The 18043-nt window shown below is 37.8% G+C and overlaps 1 protein-coding gene and 1 pseudogene across 2 annotated transcripts in view; one reads left to right on the top strand and one right to left on the bottom strand.

Moving 5' to 3' along the window:
- The window catches only part of LSM14A (LSM14A mRNA processing body assembly factor), a 77442-nt gene that overhangs the window by 54050 nt on the left and 5349 nt on the right, over window positions 1-18043 (bottom strand). For both annotated transcript variants that reach the window (XM_006762165.2, XM_006762164.2), the window contains exon 2: window positions 1669-1832. In XM_006762165.2, the coding sequence (XP_006762228.1) occupies window positions 1669-1832 (164 nt within the window). The remainder of the gene's footprint in view (window positions 1-1668; window positions 1833-18043) is intronic.
- Window positions 14492-15353, top strand: LOC102752467 (annotated as a pseudogene).

Below are 18043 nucleotides of genomic sequence, written 5' to 3' on the forward strand. Positions count from 1 at the left end.
GATGAAATCCAGAATTAAAATCTTTTAGATATATGTGTTTCTGTTTTAAATAAAATACACAATTAAAAAATATACATATTTAGAAAATATATGTATTTCAAATTGTGGCTCTATCCCAATCTCACTTGACTTTGGAGAGGGAGGGAGAGATAGAAGCATTAATGATGAGAGAGAATCATTCATCAGCTGCCTCTTATATGCCATCTACTGAGAACTGAACCCGCAACCCGAGCATGTGCCCTTGATCGGAATCGAACCTGGGATACTTCAGTCTGCAGGCTGACGCTCTATCCACTGAACCAAACTGGCTAAGGCTAAAATACTCAATTTTTTACTTTCTCACTGAGAATACGTCGTAAGTCTTCTTTTTAAATACCTCATTTAGGGAATTGAACATGTCTGTACATTAAAATTTTTTAATGTTCGGCTCTCTTTTTAAAAAAAATCCTTACTCAAGGACACATTTTTTTTATTAATTTGAGAGAGAGAGAGAGAGAGAGAAACATTGATCAGTTGCCTTTTGTATGTGCCCTGACCATGACGCTCCAACCAACTGAGCCACCTGGCCAGTGCTATGTTTGGTTATCTTATATAACGTTGCATGTATATTGTATAACATATAATGTGATTTTACTCCCCTGCCCCGAAACCTAATATACCTAAGAGTAGCCATCACCATCTTGGTTTTTATTTTTTAATTTTTTAAAAAAATATATATTTTATTGATTTTTTACAGAGCGTTAGGGAGAGAGATAGAGAGTTAGAAACATTGTTGAGAGAGAAACATCGATCAGCTGCCTCCTACACACTCCCTACTGGGTATGTGCCCACAACCAAGGTACATGCCCTTGACTGGAATTGAACCTGGGACCCTTGAGTTCGCAGGCTGGCGCTCTATCCCCTGAGCCAAACCAGTTAGGGCACCATCTTGGTTTTTAATATGAACCACATGAGAATGAATATAGTGGCACAGATCCTGGATTCGAGCCAACTGCCTGAGTTTGTTCAAATTGTGGCTCTCTCCCAATCTCAATTGTAAAAACTGAGAATAATTATAGTAACAAGCTCAGAGGGTGGTGTGAGGATTGACTTTTTTTAAAAAATGTATTTTATTGATTTTTACAGAGTAAAAGGAAGAGGGATAGAGAGTTAAAAACATTGATGAGAGAAAGACATCGATCAGCTGCCTCCTGCACACTCCCCACTGGGGATATGCCCGCAACCAAGTTACATGCCCTTGACCGGAACCGAACCTGGGACCCTTGAGTCTGCAGGCTGACACTCTATCCACTGAGCCAAACCAGCTAGAGCGAGGATTGACTTTTATGTATAGTGGTTTGAATAGTGTTTCTCATATAATTAGATCTCGATAAGATATTTTAACTGATGTTGAAATTAGAAAATATTTTATGATAAAAATAAATTCTTTAGGTACTTCAGACTTTATTTAGTTTCTTATGCTCTAGAGAGAAAAACCTAGATGAAACATTATCCAGGTATTTTAGGTATCTAGGGAATAGAAAATGGTAAGCTATAGATGGGCATTCAACTGAGAAAACAAACGAACAAACAAACAAAAAACCCTGAAAACCCAGGAGCGGCAAAAGCCAAGGCTAGCCATGTGCATCAAGTTTATTTGAACGCCAAGACAAACTTATTATCAGTTACCTGAACGATAGCTGGGTCCTGAGGCAAAGAACATTGTGGTTTTGGTGGCTCACAAACAGTGAGGTCTTTAATATCACTTCCGCGGAATATTATATATTCAAAGACTTCATCTCGAGGTGGTATTGGACGATCTGTTGGTCTGTCTTCTGTACCAAAGGACCGAACTGGTAAGAAAACAGAGAATATGAGATATGTGCCTATTCATCATATTCAGGTAGTACCTCTTATAAGTGTATTGTTCCAAGTATAAGCAGCAGTTCTTAAATGTCACCCATGAGATAGTACTCATTAATTCGTAGCTAAATAATTTTTTTAAAAAAGAATAAAGTGAGTTTTGCCTAGAGCCAAATGTATTCAGTTTAAACAAAGACTGTATTATAAGACTGTGTTCTTCCTAGATTTTTATTTATTTACTAGAGGCCTGATGCACAAAATTTGTGGAAGAGTAGGCCTTCCTTTCCCTGGCTGCCGGCACCGGCTTCCCTCTGGCACCCAGGACCCAGGCTTCCCTCGCAGCCCCGGCTTCATTTGGAAGGGCATCCAGTCTAATTAGCATATTACACTTTTATTATTATAAAAGATATCTTTGGTACTTGTGAGAGGAAATGTTGATTTATTTTTTATTTACTTATTTTCACTGATCTATTTTTTAAAAAATTTTTTAAAGAAATATTTTATTGATTTTTTACAGAGAGGAAGGGAGAGGGATAGAGAGCTAGAAACATCGACGAGCGAGAAACATCGATCAGCCACCTCCTGCGCACCTCCTACTGGGGATGTGCCCGCAACCAAGGTACATGCCTTTGACTTGAATCGAACCCGGGACCTTTCAGTTTGCAGGCCGACGTTCTATCCACTGAGCCAAACCGGTTAGGGCTTGATCTATTTTTAATGTCCTCATTCAGCAAAATAGAAAATTGGAAATCTACGTGACATTTCCTGTGTGTGTGGTGGGGGGAAGTGGGAGTAGAGAGGAGAGGCCAGTGCATGAAGATTTACAGAGTCCACAAAATCCCAAAGTTCTGAAAATGCCTGCATCTGTATAGAAGTTTCAAATAAGAAAAGTCTGAAAGATCATATATTATCCATTTAAAGAGCATCCTAGAGGAAGTAAATGCAACATAGTGCAAAGTTTTGAACGTATGCATTTTTCCGCAGATTGATCCAAAGCTAGACTGAAGATAAATGTTATTTCAGTTTAAATAATACCCTTTTTTTAATCCTAAAAATTCTTTCTAGTACTTATGAGGCTTCCAGGAAAGATGGTGGCATAGGTGTAGGTTTACAGAAGACTATCCTTCCCTTAGGTTAATAAAAAAAGTTAAAAGTATCCCCAAGCTAGGAAATGATGTCAAACTCATACCATGCAATTTTGTTAAGTATCTTTCAGATGCTGAATGAGTTAGTCTGAACTGGAAGATGAATCCCAGAAACTGTATGTAGTATGTCCTTAGAAATTTTTACTGGTACCCACAAACTTGGTGGATGAGGATAGGGGCACAGATGTGGAAAAAAAGTTGAAATTCCCTTTCCCCTGGTTGCCAAACAGTACTGTATCAGGGCAGGAATAAGAGGCAGGTTTTACATTTTGTCCTTTATCCAAAAGGAAGGCTAAAGAGTTAGAAAAAGCAGAACTACTAAGAAAATTACAACTAAATCAATCTTCCTCCTAACCTCAGGATCACCACCACCACCACCACCACCACCACCACCACCACACAATGTATAATGTCCCAGCCCTCCAAAGTAATAGATTAGCTTATCCTGAAGCAGAGGAGGGGAAAAGTCAAAGCCCTTCCTCTACAAAATCATAGAGAAGCTCCATAGCTTCCTAAGGACTAACGATAATCACATATTCAAAAGATAGATTAATTGCTTTATATTCTAAAAAAAAATATATCAACTTTATACCTTAACTAGAAAAACAAAATAAATCCCAAATCTAGCAAAGTAAATAATACAGATAAGAGCCGAGATAAACAACAAAAAGAACAGAAAAATAGTCAACAAAACTAAAAGTTGGTTTTCTGAAAAGATGAATAAAATATAGAAACTTTAGCTATAGTGACCAAGGATAAAGTAAGAATATACAAATAACTAAAATCAGAAATGAGAACAAGGATACTACTACCAGTCTTATGGAAATTAAAAGGCTTATAAAATAATCGTATGCCCAAACAAACTAGATAGATCTATGAAACAGAAAAATTCCTAGTTACCAAAAGTGATTCAAGAAAAAAATAAAAACAGAAAATCTCAACAGACCTACAAGAGATTGGACTAGTAATCGATAACCTCCAAAGAGCCAGAACCAGATGGTTTTACTGGTGAATTTTATCAAACATTAAAAAAAGAATTAAGATCAATCCTATTCAAACTCCTTCCAAAAAAAGAAAAAGAAAAAAGAAAAGAAAACACTTTTTAACACATTCTAGGAGGCCAGCATTAGCCTGATACCAAAAGTCAGACAAAGAGATCATAAGAAAACTACAAATCAATCTCTCTTTGATTCTAAAAAAAGTTCTAAAAAAATTTAAAATTCTAAAAAAATTCTATAAAAAAATTCTGAACACAAAAATTCTAAAAAAACAAAAACAAAAAATACTAGCAAACTAATCCTCCTTACATTTAGAAAATTATATACCTTGACCAATTGGGATTTTATCCTAAGAATGCAATGGTGGTTTAACAAATTCAGTGTAATATACCACATTAATAGACTGAAAGGTGGAGTCCCACACAATCATCTTAATAGATGTAGAAAAAAAATTTGACAAAATTTAACACTATTTCATGATAAGAACACTTAGTAAACTTGGAATAGAAGGGAACTTCTTTAACATGAAGGATATACCAGTATATGAAAAACTCACAGCTAACATATTCAATGATAAAAGACGAAAGCTTTCCCCTAAGATCAGAAACAAGACAAGGATGCTCACTTTCGCCACTGCTATTCAGAAGTCTTAGCCAGCACAATCAGGCAAGAGAAATAATAGGTAGCCAAACTGGAGAGGAAGAAGTAAAACTATCTCTTTTTGAAGATGACAGGATTTCAGTATAGAAAAGACATGAAATTCATTTTAAAAAATCTACAAGAGCTAATATATAAATTCAGCAACGTTACAAGTATATCACCAACCCACAAAAATTGATTGTTTCTATATACCAACAATGATCAATCCAAAAAAGAAATTTAAAAAGTAATTCCACTTATAACAGTATTCAAAAAAAATAAAATATCTAGGAATAAATTTAACTAAGGAAGTGAAAGACTTGCACACAGACAATTACAACACATTGCTGAAATAAATTAAAGACCTAAATAAATGGAAAGTCATCATGTTCTTGAACTGACTTAAAATTATGATGCTTCCTAAAGTTATCTACAGATTTAGTACAATCCCTATCAAAACTGCGATGGACTTTTTTTCTTTTTCTTTTCTTCAAGAAACTGAAAACCAATCCTCAATTCATATGTAACTTTAAGGGAGCCTGAATAGCCAAAGAATCTTGAAAAAGTTAAGAGGACCCATACTTCCTGATTTCAAAATTTTCTACAAAGTTACAATAGTCAAAACAGTGTGGTACTGGCATAAGATAGACATACAGATTTATGGAATGGAACAGAGTCCAGAAATAAACCCAAACATCTATGGCTAACTGATTTTAGACAAAGGTCCAAGACCACCCAAAAGGGAAAGATTAGTCTCTTCAAAAAAAGGTTCTGGGACAACTGAATGACCACATAAAAAGAATGAGTTTGGAACCTACCTTATTCCACATATAAAAACTAGAGGCCCTGTGCACAAAATTCGTGCATAGGTGGGGTCCCGGGGAGGGGGGGGTGCGAGGAACCGGGACACGATCAGCCCTCTGGGCAGGCAGTGGGATGGCCTTGCTGGCCTGGGATCCGGATCTGTCCCACTGATGTTCACACTGGTTGTTGGGGGCCACCTGGCAACCGCTTTTATATCCTTTCTAGGGAGGGGAAGTGGCCATGGTGTCCGAGGCCGACTTCCAGGAGGCTGGAGGCGCTGTCAGGATCGTGCTGGCGGCTCTGGTCCATCAGTGCCTGGCCCATTCTCTGGAGATTGGGCCTGCAAGACTACTAAGGGAATGAGTGACTGCCGCCAGGCTGGTGGGCCGCCGAGACGGGTCAGTCAGCTAAGCGGTGCTCCTGCTGTGGGAGTGCACTGATCACCAGGAGGCAGCTCCTGTGTTGAGTGTCTGCCCCCTGGTGGTCAGTGCATATCATAGCAACTGGTCATTCTGGTCGTTCAGTCACTTAGGCTTGTATATCCTACTAGAGGCCTGGTGCATAAAATTCATGCACAGGGTGTGTGTGTATGTCCCTCAGCCAAGCCTGCACCCTCTCCAATCTGGGACCCCTAGGGATCGAGCCTAAACCGGTAGTCGGACATCCCTCTCACAATCCAGGACTACTGGCTCCAAATCGGTCACCTGCCTGCCTGATTGCCGATAACCACTTCTGCCTGCCAGCTTGATCACCCCCTAACCACACTCCTGCCAGCCTGATCGACGCGTAACTGCTCCCTTGTTGGTCCAATTGCCCCTAACTGCCCTCCCATGCCAGTCTGGTCGCCCCTAACTGCCCTCCTCTGCAGGCCTGATTGCTCCCACCTAACCTCCCTTGCAGGCCTGGTCTCTCCCAACTACCTTCCGCTGCCGGCCATCTTGTGTCCACATAGGAGTGGCCATCTTTGACCACATAGGGGTGGCCATCTTGTGTGTTGGAGTGATGATAAATTTGCATATTATGCTTTTATTAGATAGGATACTAGAGGCCCAATGCACGAAAATCATGCAAGAGTAGGCCTTTCTTTCCATGGCTGCTGGCACTGGCTTCTTTCTGGCACCTGGGACCCGGGCTTCCTTCATAGCCCTGGCTTTGTCTGGAAGGTCATCCAGAAGGACATGCAGCTAGAGAGAAGAGTTGTAGTGACCAACTTCCCCATACAGTATCTATATTATAAAATACCAAAGCTTTCTAAATTTAATGTTATAAATATATACATAATTAAGTATACTTAGTACCCCCAAGTGAAATCATTAATATTTCCACAAGCCTTAATTTTTGACACAAACTAAAAATTATAAATTAGACTCTGATAGCAATTACTAAAGAAGAAAAGCAAGTCTGTTGAAGACCAAAATGTGACAGCAATAAACAAGACTAACTTAGTTAAGAAATGCCCAAAAGTAAGGAAAATAAGGCTAAGTTCAAATAAAAAATTAGAACAAAATCTATGATGTAGTTTTAGTTAAAACTCCTCAAGTATCAGTTGTAAGAATTGGTCCAAACCCACTTATCCTAATCTAAGTTCCAACCAAGCTCATTATTCTCAATACAGAGAGCATGTTTTCTGTCCTCTACTGTAGCTCCTCCTCACATCCAATCCATACTAAATTTCAGCTTTCGACACTACTTTACTACTTGTATTTGTCAGGGTTCTCCAGATAAACAGAACCAACATGATGCACATACACACATATTTGGCTGTGAAAACCCAAAATCTGCATCATAGGCTGGCAGGCTGGAGATCTAAGAGAGAGTTGCAGTTGGATTCCAAAGGTGGTCTGCTGACAGAATTCTTTCTTACTCTGAGGAAGTCAGTCTTTGTTCTAGTAAGACCTTCAACTGATTAGACGAGGCTCATCTCCATCATGGAGGGAAATCTGTTTCACTCAGAGTCTATAGACTTAAATATTAATCTCATCCAAAAGAACACCTTTACAGAAACATCCAGAATATTTGACCAAATATCTGGGCACTGTGGCCTAGCCAAGTTGACACAAAATTTACCATCACATAACTCTACCAGTGATATTTCCACGTGGAAATAATATGAAATAATATGTTCTTCACACTTCCTTGCAGTCTTCTGGGAAAGACCCTTATATTTCTTCCTTCCTTCCTTTCCTTTTTTTTTACAACATACATATACTTCATTTACTTGATTGAAAGCATTCTTATGGTACATATGATGTTTTACATAGTTGATCTCTACTTTGTTCACACTGACTTCAGTGAGTTGTATTTGGGTTTCTATGCTCAAAACCCCATTCAATTGCTGCTGTGGCTGTTGGTTTGCTTTCTTTTAGGACCAAGGTGGATACTTTCACATAAAATCTTATTTTTAATTCCTTCTCTGGTGATTCTTTCCTGGATTTTTAGCTTTGCATAATTATACCTACAATAGAACCAGCATCGTAAAGTCACTAAGATAAATCCTCCTACTCCAACACCACACGATCTTTTAATTCTACTATCTAATAAAAAATGTCCAAGGCCAGCTACAACAGATCCTAACGAAGCATGTAATACCAAGTCCTGTGCACAGGAAATATTTTCGACACCTAAAATTCCTAGGAACTTAAAGGGCTTTCCCTTCCCATGCTCACTAGGCTTTGGCGGGTGGCCACATGGATACGTCAGTGCCTCCAGCTCCACCCTGTCCCCACCAAGGGACACTGCCTGCGGAACCCCTATATTTTTCTTTTCGCCCAGTCATCTCCCATAATTATAGATTTGAGACCTTGCTCCGTTAATTAGCTCCTCTCATTTGCAATTTTACTTGCTTCCTCCATGCAAGATTCTTCCCCCTGAATTACTAATACATGTAGATTTACTCAGACATTATCTTTTCCTCAACCATGAGAATTTCAGACTGAGTGTAAGATAATAATTACTAGTGATAATAAGAATTTAGGGAGAGAGGCATGAAGAGAGAATTGTAAAACAAATTTTAAAAAAATTTAAAAATTTAGATGGTGATACAATAACAAAAGTAATAATACAAAAACACATTTAGAAGAATCTCTGAAATTGTAGATATGGAAGATCTTGAAACATTTCTATAAATCATAGAATGGCAAAAGAAAATAGATCTATATTCATTATTACCAATCTGAGAGAACACAATATTCTTAATACTGTCTTCATTTATTATACTGTCTTTTTCTATGAAATATTAAGTTATTCCACTATGCATTTTCTGACCAAGGAAAATTTTCAGAAATAATAACCCTTCATGTGATCAACAGTTAATTTGCCATATACAAAGAATACAACGAAGGAAAAGATACTGAAACAATAAGAAAAGCTGATAAGCACACACAGAAAAGAGAAGATAAAATGAGAACATGGTGCACCTAACACTTCCTAGCTAGGACAATCAGGGAATGCTTTGCAGGACTAATAATGTTCAAGCAAAATCCAAAAGGATAAACCTGATTCCCTCCTGATCCATTCCCAATTTGGTTGATAGAAACCACTATATGCACCACTGCCCAATTCCTCTCTGTTTCTTGTCCAATTATTAAAGAAATATATTTTTATTGATTCAGAGAGGAAGAGAGAGATAGAAACATCAATGATGAGAGAAAATCATTTGATTGGCTGCCTCCTGCATGCCTCCTGCTGGGGGCCAAGTTTGCAACATGGGCATGTGCCCTGACTAGGAATCAAATTGTGACCTTCTGGTTCATAGGTCGATGCTCAACCACGGAGCAACACCAGCCAGGCCTGTCCAGTCCATTTTTAAAAGTCCAACCCATTCTCTAATTTCTCATGTATCTGTTCCTTCCTCTCGATTTTAACTAGTTTAGGCCTACATTTTCTCTTAAAAAGATTCCAATTGAGCCTGGCTGGCATGGCTCAGTAGTTGAGCATTGACTTACGAACCAGGAGATCACACTTCGATTCCTGGTCAGGGCACATGCCCAGGTTGGGCACTTGATCCTCAGCTGGGGGCATGCAGGAAGCAGCCGATAAATGATTTTCTCTCATAATTGATATATATAGAAGAATATTTCTTGAGTGCATCTTTGTCACTGTAAAAACAAAGAACATGGGATGTGTGGGTAGCAAATTTTCTTAGTGAACCTGTGGTTTTCTTGATTACTTCTTCTCTGAAATCAATAAAAAAATGTTAAAAAAAATATTCCAACTGACCTCACTACTGTCAGCTTCCACCCTCACCCCCAATCAAATTTTACACTAATTTCCTAAAGCTGTATTCTGGAATGCCACTTTATTGGCTAAACTCTTTCAATGACTCCCTATAATACACCAAGAAAACTCAGACTTGTTAACATGTCATTCAAATGACAAACTGAGTAAGATAAATTTATCAGAAGCAGCTAACTAAAAAGGGATTTGGGGGATAGGGGTTCCTAAATCTGTTATCTGACACATTTTTCATCAGCACTTGAGCCTTCCAGATCTATTCTTCTCTTTCCTTTGTGACTTCTATCATAATTTGTTGCATGGCTCACTTCTTCAACAGCCATGTAGAGAGTAGGGGAAGAGCATCCCAATTCAAAGGAACCTTATGATAGATGCAGTATCCTCAAGAACCTTGGTCTGTATTGCTCTTTTGTTTCCTAGCACCTAGCATAGTGTCTAGCACAGCCGTGGGCAAACTACGACCCGTGGGCCGGATCCAGCCTGTTTGAAATGAATAAAGCTAAAAAAAAAAAAAAAAAAAACCGTACCCTTTTATGTAATGATGTTTACTTTGACTTTATATTAGTTCACACAAACACTCCATCCATGCTTTTGTTCCGGCCCTCCGGACCAGTTTAAGAACCCATTGTGGCCCTAGAGTCAAAAGGTTTGCCCACCCCTGGGCTAGCATGTAATCATAGTTGGCACTCAGTAATTCTCCTGTATTAATAGCCTATCAAATAATAAGCTCCAGGCAGATTCCAGCTTTCCCTCTATTTCCCCCATTTGCTTCAGGCTATCTTTCGTGTGGTAGATTACCTGTGATCTTAATTGTGTCTAGGTTTCTCCAGAATCTCTCTTATGCTCTCCAGAGAGTACCAGAGCTCAAGAGGAGTAGCTATCCAATTATATAAAATGCAAGAGGGGATTGGAAATATCACCATTATTGAAACAAATTGAGTTAATCTTCCAGTTTTTAATTCCATCTTCACCCCTAATTACTTCAGTATTCTAGTTTCTATTAGCACCTGGTGATGCCAATTCCTGAGCCTTTTAGAAGTTTGGGTGGAAATCAAGTCACTTATTGGCTTTACCCACTGCCTCCTTATATTGCAGCTTTCTCAATTCTGCTAAGAAGTCATTTAAACTCATCCATTTGCTTTTCAGTCTCCAAAATTGTGTTGTCTCCTGTGAAAATTTAATCTGTCCTTTATGGGTTTATGCCTTTTAAAAAGAAGTCACTCTCATGAAGTTTTACTAGGATTTATCAACAGGAAGAAAAAGTATGTCCAATCTGTAATCTAAATTTAACCTTGAGTGAAACTGCTTTCAGTTGATCATTATTCCTTGTGGTTGGTTTTTTTATTGTAATCTCCCAAACTACAAAACCAAGAGACAGAGATATGAGTACACGGCATAAGGAAAGAAGATAAATGCATTCAATAAAAATTAAAACACATACACACACACACACACACACACACACACACACACACACTGGGAGGGACAGAAACAAAACAGAAACTAATCTGAGAGTCAAAAAGAGAGAAACACAGATAGGGAAAGGCAGACAATTTATTATGCTAGAGACCTAACTCTTCAGATTTACAAGATCCACAGAGAATCACTCAGGAAAAACACACACCTGTTGTAACACTTCTGAACTCCAAGAATAAAATCGCCAGAGAGTAAGTGACTGAGAATCACATTAGCATCAGAACACTAGAATGTTAGAAGGCAACAAACCAATAACCTCAAAGTTCTATAGAAAAAAGATTCTAAATTTGGAATAATATAGCTGACCAAGTAATCAAGAAAACCACAGATTCACTAAGAAAATTTGCTACCCACACATTCCATGTTCTTTGTTTTTACAATGACAAAGATGCGCTCAAGAAATATTGAGGGGAAAAGAGAATCAAGTAAAAGGCCAACACTGTAAACAAGAAACAGGAACCTCTGGGTATCTATAAATATACTGGTAAGAGATAATGGACCAGAATAGAGCAGTAGAGGTGGTAAGAAGTCAAATTCTGGATATATTTTGAAAGTAGAGCTGATAGGATCAGAAACATATGAGGTATGAGAGGAACAAAGGACTTAAAGATGACTCAGAGGTTTTTTGTCTTACCAACTAAAAGAATAAGGTTGTCATTCAATTAGATGGAGAAACCTAATGGAGAAACAGGTTTGGGACATGTGGAATAGATGCCCAGTAGACATTTCTCCAGGTGATGTTAATGAGGCAGTTGATACATAGCAGGTTCTAGAATAACATCTTTTCATTTTAACATTGATGTTGTAGGAACTTAACTCTTGTTTATATCAATTAGCCTAGAGTATAATTGGTTTCATTATACACTGTTTCACTTAAAGTCACAGAACCCACTGACAACCTTAAGTGAGGATTTTCTGCACAAATCAGGAGTTAAGAGAAGTGGTCCAGGTTAGAGATAATAGTAATGTATAGATAGTATTTGAAGCCACGAACTAGATGAGATCAAGAGAAGAATACAGATGATAAAATAAGTCAATAATTTTTCTAGTTTTCATTGACTTTAGAGAGAGGAAGGGAGAAGGAAGAAGAGAGAAACATCCATTAGTTGCCTCCCACATGCACCCTGACCGAGGATCAAAGTGGAAATCTTGTTATGTACCCTGACAGGGAATTGAACCAGTGACCTTTTTGGTGCATGGGATGATACCCAACCACCAAGTCATACTGGCCAGAGTGTAAGTAATTTTTTAAGAGAGGGAGGGGGAGAGAGAGAGAGAGAGAGAGAGAGAGAGAGAGAGAGAGAGAGAAAGAGAAAGAACCAACTAATCCCTGGAGCACTCCAACATTTAGAGGTTTAAGAACTGAAGAATCAACAAAGGAGACTGAGATGCAAACAGTTGAGGTCTGAGACAAAAATCAGAATGATGTCAAGTGAAAAAGTGTTTTAAGTCCTAACCGGTTTGGCTCAGTGGATAGAGTGTTGGCCTGCGAACTAAAGGGTACCAGTTTCGATTCTGGTCAAGGGCATGTACCTTGGTTGTAGGCACATTCCCAGTAGGGAGTGTGCAGGAGGCAGTTGATGATGTTTCTCTCTCATCTATGTTTCTAACTCTCTATCCCTCTCCCTTCCTCTCTGTAAAAAAATCAATAAAATATATTAAGAAAAATAAAAGAAAGTGTTTCAGGGTGAAAAGACCAATTGTGCAGTATATTGCTGATCTGTCAAGTAGACTGAGGATTAGAAACAACTAATGGATTTAGCAACACAGAAGTCTTTGGTAACCTTGATAAGAACAGTTTCTTACTTGTGGGAATAAAAACCCTAAATAAAGTGGATTCAAAAAATAATAAAAACAGGTTGTGCAGAAAACTTCAAGAAGTATTGGTATAAAGGATAGAACTAGAAGATAAAAAAGAGGAAATGCTGTTAAGAGTAGTAGTGTCTTATTGTTGCTATTTTTAAATATGGGTGAAACAATAGCCTATCTGTAAAAAGACAGAAAAAATCTGGTAGAGAAGGAAAAGCTGAATATATAGGAGAGTAGAAAATTGCTGGAATAGTGTTCTTGAATCATCAAGAGGGGACGACACCTACTGTACAAGTGAACGGTGGCCTTAAAGAGAAGAATAGTTTGTCTACATTGAGAGACAAGGTTGCCATTTTGGGCACAGACGCAGGTAACTGGTAGGTCAAGCTCATCAAAATTCGCATGTTTGCTCTTTTTCTCTCATTAAAATAGGAAGCAACGTTCACAGGCTGAAAGCAAAGATGGGGGAGGAGGTGTGAAGGTCTGAGGAAAACAGAAGAAACGTAATAGTCATGCAGAAAAATGGAATGAACTATGGAAATATAGTATGACTATGGGATTAGTGAATATATATTTAGAGTGAAACTGATAACATGTCTGGGTTGATTTAATTAACAATGAGATAGCTACTCTATTAAGTGCTACAGTAAACTAGTTACTTTTGATGCTAGCTATTAATTTTCAGATAGACTCTGAAAGATGGGCATTATTATACTTATTTAAAAAAATAAAGAAGTTAGAGCTAAGGTTAAATACGTTGTCCAAGATCAAAGAGCTACCAAGTATTCAACTGGCCTTTTGGGTCACATTTTCTTCCAGAAACAAACACACACTCTACAAAATGAGAATAAGAACCTTGTGAATAAAATATTCTACAGATCACACTTTGCCCATTACAATTTTTTACTTCAATGACATCATTTTAAAAATGGTTCATTAAAGTGTTACTTTAAAGCATCATAGAGAAAATAAAATGTAAATTATTCCTATAGAGAACATCTTCTACATGGAGTAATACATTCAAGTTAAATCATCTGCACTACTGCTATTATGTCAAGCACATAGCAAGGTAAGATTTCTTTACTCTTTCTTCTACTACTATATTTTTTTCAGGCTTTATGCTGTTTTCTCTACTTCTGATTCATGGTTTATTTTACTCCACTCGAAAATACACAGTTAATTTTGGCACCTGACTTCAGACTCCCATAATTACCAAGTGCTTCTATGGACTATATTGCAACAATAAACTGTTTCCAAGGCTCCAAGTTCTGGCAACCTGATTAAATAGGGCAAGCCAAAAGAAATTACAGCTTGCAGTTTCACTAGACCTTTGACATTCTAGGTAGTGATTTTATGAACTGCTAATTTTAGGTCCCCAACTCCTGTGAGAATGCAAAAAATCAATACAGCACTTCACAGGTGTTGCATCCATCATATCAAACTCTTCCACTCTCTCACTGTAATTTATGACTAAGTGGCTAATTAACAATCAAGAAGTGGGTAAGCTATGCCAATGGGCAACACTTAGAAGATAATTATGGAAATGCTCTATTACTAGTTTACCCTTTTTTATATTCCTCCATCAATCCCTTGATTTTAAGGACAAACCATTTTAAAAGCAGCTAGCTTAGCTTTTTTCCCTCTTAGCGCTTGCTAGCGATAGCCCGTGTTCCACTTTCCTCTGCTGCCACCCAGCTCCTGGGTCAGCCAACGCCATGGGCTTTGGAAACCTCAAAAGCCCCTCAGGCCTCCAGGTGCTCAACAATTACCTGGTGGACAAGAGCTACATCAAGGTGTATGTGCCATCCCAAGCAGACGTGGCAGTGTTTGAAACAGTCTCTGGCCCACCACCTGCCACATCAAGTCTTAAGAAAAGGAGAAAGCCAGCCTGCCCGAAGTGAAGAAAGCTTTGGGCAAGTATAGCCCTGCTAATGTGGAAGACACCACAGGAAGTGGAGTTACCGACAGTAAAGATGACGACAACGACATTGACCTCTTTGAATCTGGCGATGAGGAGGAAAGTGAAGAAGCAAAGAGGCCTAGAGAAGAACGCCTTGCACAGTATGAATCAAAGAAAGCCAAAAAATCTGCACTTGTTGCCAAGTCTTCCTCTTATTAGATGTGAAACCTTGGGATGATGAGACAGATATGGTAAAATTAGAGGAGTGTGTCAGGAGCATTCAAGCAGATGGCTTGGTCTGGGGCTCTTCTAAACTGGTTCCAGTGGCATATGGAATTAAAAGGCTTCAAATACAGTGTGTAGTGGAAGACGATAAAGTTGGACACGCTAGAGGAGCAGATCACTGCTTTTGGGGACTATCAGTATATGCAGCCCATGGACGTGGCTGCTTTCAACAAGATCTAAAATCCATCCTGAATCAGTGCCCTTAAATAAAAGCTTGAAAGATAAAAAAGAAAAGAAAAAGAAAGAAAAGCAGCTAGCTTATATAATCACTAGAGGCCCGGTGCATGAATTTATACACCGGTGAGGTCCCTCAGCCTGGACCACAAAGTTTCTTTTCCTACTGCAGTGGCAATTTGGTTTTCATTTGAGTAGCGGATTATCCAGGTACAGCTAACTAAATATGTGAGATATAAATTTCATTCATCTTAGCCCATTTTATTTAAACAGTGTTAAAAAATTCCTTGAATCTTGAAATTCCCATAATTAGAAATCTTTAGTAACTACGAATATCCTTTCATTTATTCTAATATTTGCCAAGAGCTTGCTATGTACCAGATACTAAAGATAGAACAATGAATGAGACAAAAATCCTGATTTCATGGAGATTCCACTCTGGGGGGAATTTCTTGGTATTCAGGATCTAATATATGCTTGGGCATCATATTCAATTGGAAATATTTCACAAACTATTCATGTATGTCACAATTTTGCAAGTTCCTCAAATATCCTGAATTGATTCTTGAAAATTACAATTGAGCCAGGCCATTGTGGCTCAGTGGTTGAGGTAACTGTTCAATTTCCGGTTGGGGCATATGCCTGGGTTTCAGGCTCGATTCTCAGTGTGGGTGTACAGGAGGTAGCTGATTGATGATTCTCTCTCTACACTGATATTTCTCTCTCTCTCCCTTTCTCTCTAAATCAATTTTAAAAATATTAAAAAAGAAATTACAATTGAGCTTGAGCCATAAGATTAAACTGTCTCCCCAATAATATAAATTTTCTCGTAAGATTATATCCTCTTATACCCCAATTCTCCAAAATTGGTTACTTTTTTGGAAGGGGAGAGGGCAATGTACGTTAGGTGTTTTATTTTTAAAGAGAAATACAATTCTGAACAAGGAAAAATATTATTTGGAGATATGCCTAAGAGATTTCTACAAGGTTAACAAACTAAATGCTAAATGGTTTACATTTACTCATTCATTAAAGAAACATTTGTTCATCTCAGGAGCACATTCTATGGGGGAGGGAAGGTGAAGACTGATAATAGACATATACAAATAAGCAAGGAAGATTACATGTAGGTCATGATCAGTGCTAGGAATAAAATACACTCAGAGATATGACAAGGATAAACTACAATTCAGACATCAAAGTCTTTCTAGGTTGTCTTTAAAACTTCCTGACATTCATTTAGAAGATTCTGAGTATCAAAGCATATCAAACTTACCTAATTTCATTTTTATAGAATTAAGAGCTAGTCTGTGAAATCTCTAGCAAAAAACAAAGGACAGTATCCATTTAGCAATATGTTTGGGGTTAGGTTTTTTTATTAGCTATAGTGTGACTTATCACCCATACTAAAATACTTATCACCCAAACTAAAATACTTTCAAGAGAGAAAATGGATGTTCTGCCTAGCCGGTGTGATTCAGTGGATTGAGCATCATCCCATGCACCAAGAAGTCACTGGTTCAACTCCCCGTCAGGCCACATGCCCAGGTTGTGAGCTCAGTCCCCAGTAGCGAGTGTGTAGGAGGCAGCTGACTGATGCTTCTCTCATTCTCAAAATCAATTTTAAAAAACATAATAAAAATATTTTTTAAAAAGGGATGCCCTAATATTTATATCAGACCACAGGCACAAACAAGGACTTTCCACCAGGGCAAACAAGTCCATATGGTCACCCTAATCTAACATAACTAGCCCAAAATTTTAAGAGTATTTTACAGTTCCTGATGAATTTAAATTATAAGTAATATCTGGAACTATAAAATACTCTTGAAATTTTGGGCTAGTTATGTTAGATGTGGTATATAATTAGGGGGACCGTATAAACCAAGTGAATCCCTTACTAAATTTAAAGATTTAAATATCTCACACCATACATGACAACTTCAGGCGCACTGTAGACCTAAATGTGAAAAGACAAAGCAAGACATTTTGAAGAGACCATCAAAGTATATCCATGATCTTGGAAGAGGGGAAAATTCCTGTAAAAAAACAAAGGAAGAAAGGGAGGGAGGAAAACACTGGCCATAAAGAAAAAGAACGATGAACATGTTTGTATCAAAATGAAGAAATTCTCTGTTCACCAAAAGAAACCATTAAGTAACAAAAATTATTTGCATCAGATACATCCAGTAAAAGATTCATATTCAAAAGACCCAACTCTGGAAAAATACATGAATTTCAATAGAAAAATGGTCAAAAAATTTCAAAGGCATTTCATGAAAGATGAAATCCAAATGACCAAGATATGAAAAGGTATGCACCTCACCTGTAATTAGGGAAATCAGGTACAACTACATACCCACCAGACTGACTAGAATTAAAATATCTGATCCTAAGTATTCCTTGTTGATGAGCGATGTGGAATAATTAGAACTCTCATATACTAATAACTGAAACAAAAACTAGTAAACAACTACTTTGGAAAACTACTTGGCATTACCTAATAAAGACAACATATTCCTCATGATCCTGTAATTCAAAGAATATAACCTCAAGAAAATTACATAAATGTGCATCAGTGCACTTAAACACAATGTTCATAAAGGCATCCATAGTAGCCAAAAAACCTGTAAACAATTTAAACATCAATCGCAGAATATCCAAAATAACTACAGAATAGATAAACCCTGTGTTAGTTATGATGAAATACGATGTCACAACAAAACCCAAAATGAAAA

Source organism: Myotis davidii, unplaced genomic scaffold (genome assembly GCF_000327345.1).
Source record: "Myotis davidii unplaced genomic scaffold, ASM32734v1 scaffold77, whole genome shotgun sequence".
NCBI classification, from domain to species: Eukaryota; Metazoa; Chordata; class Mammalia; order Chiroptera; family Vespertilionidae; genus Myotis; species Myotis davidii.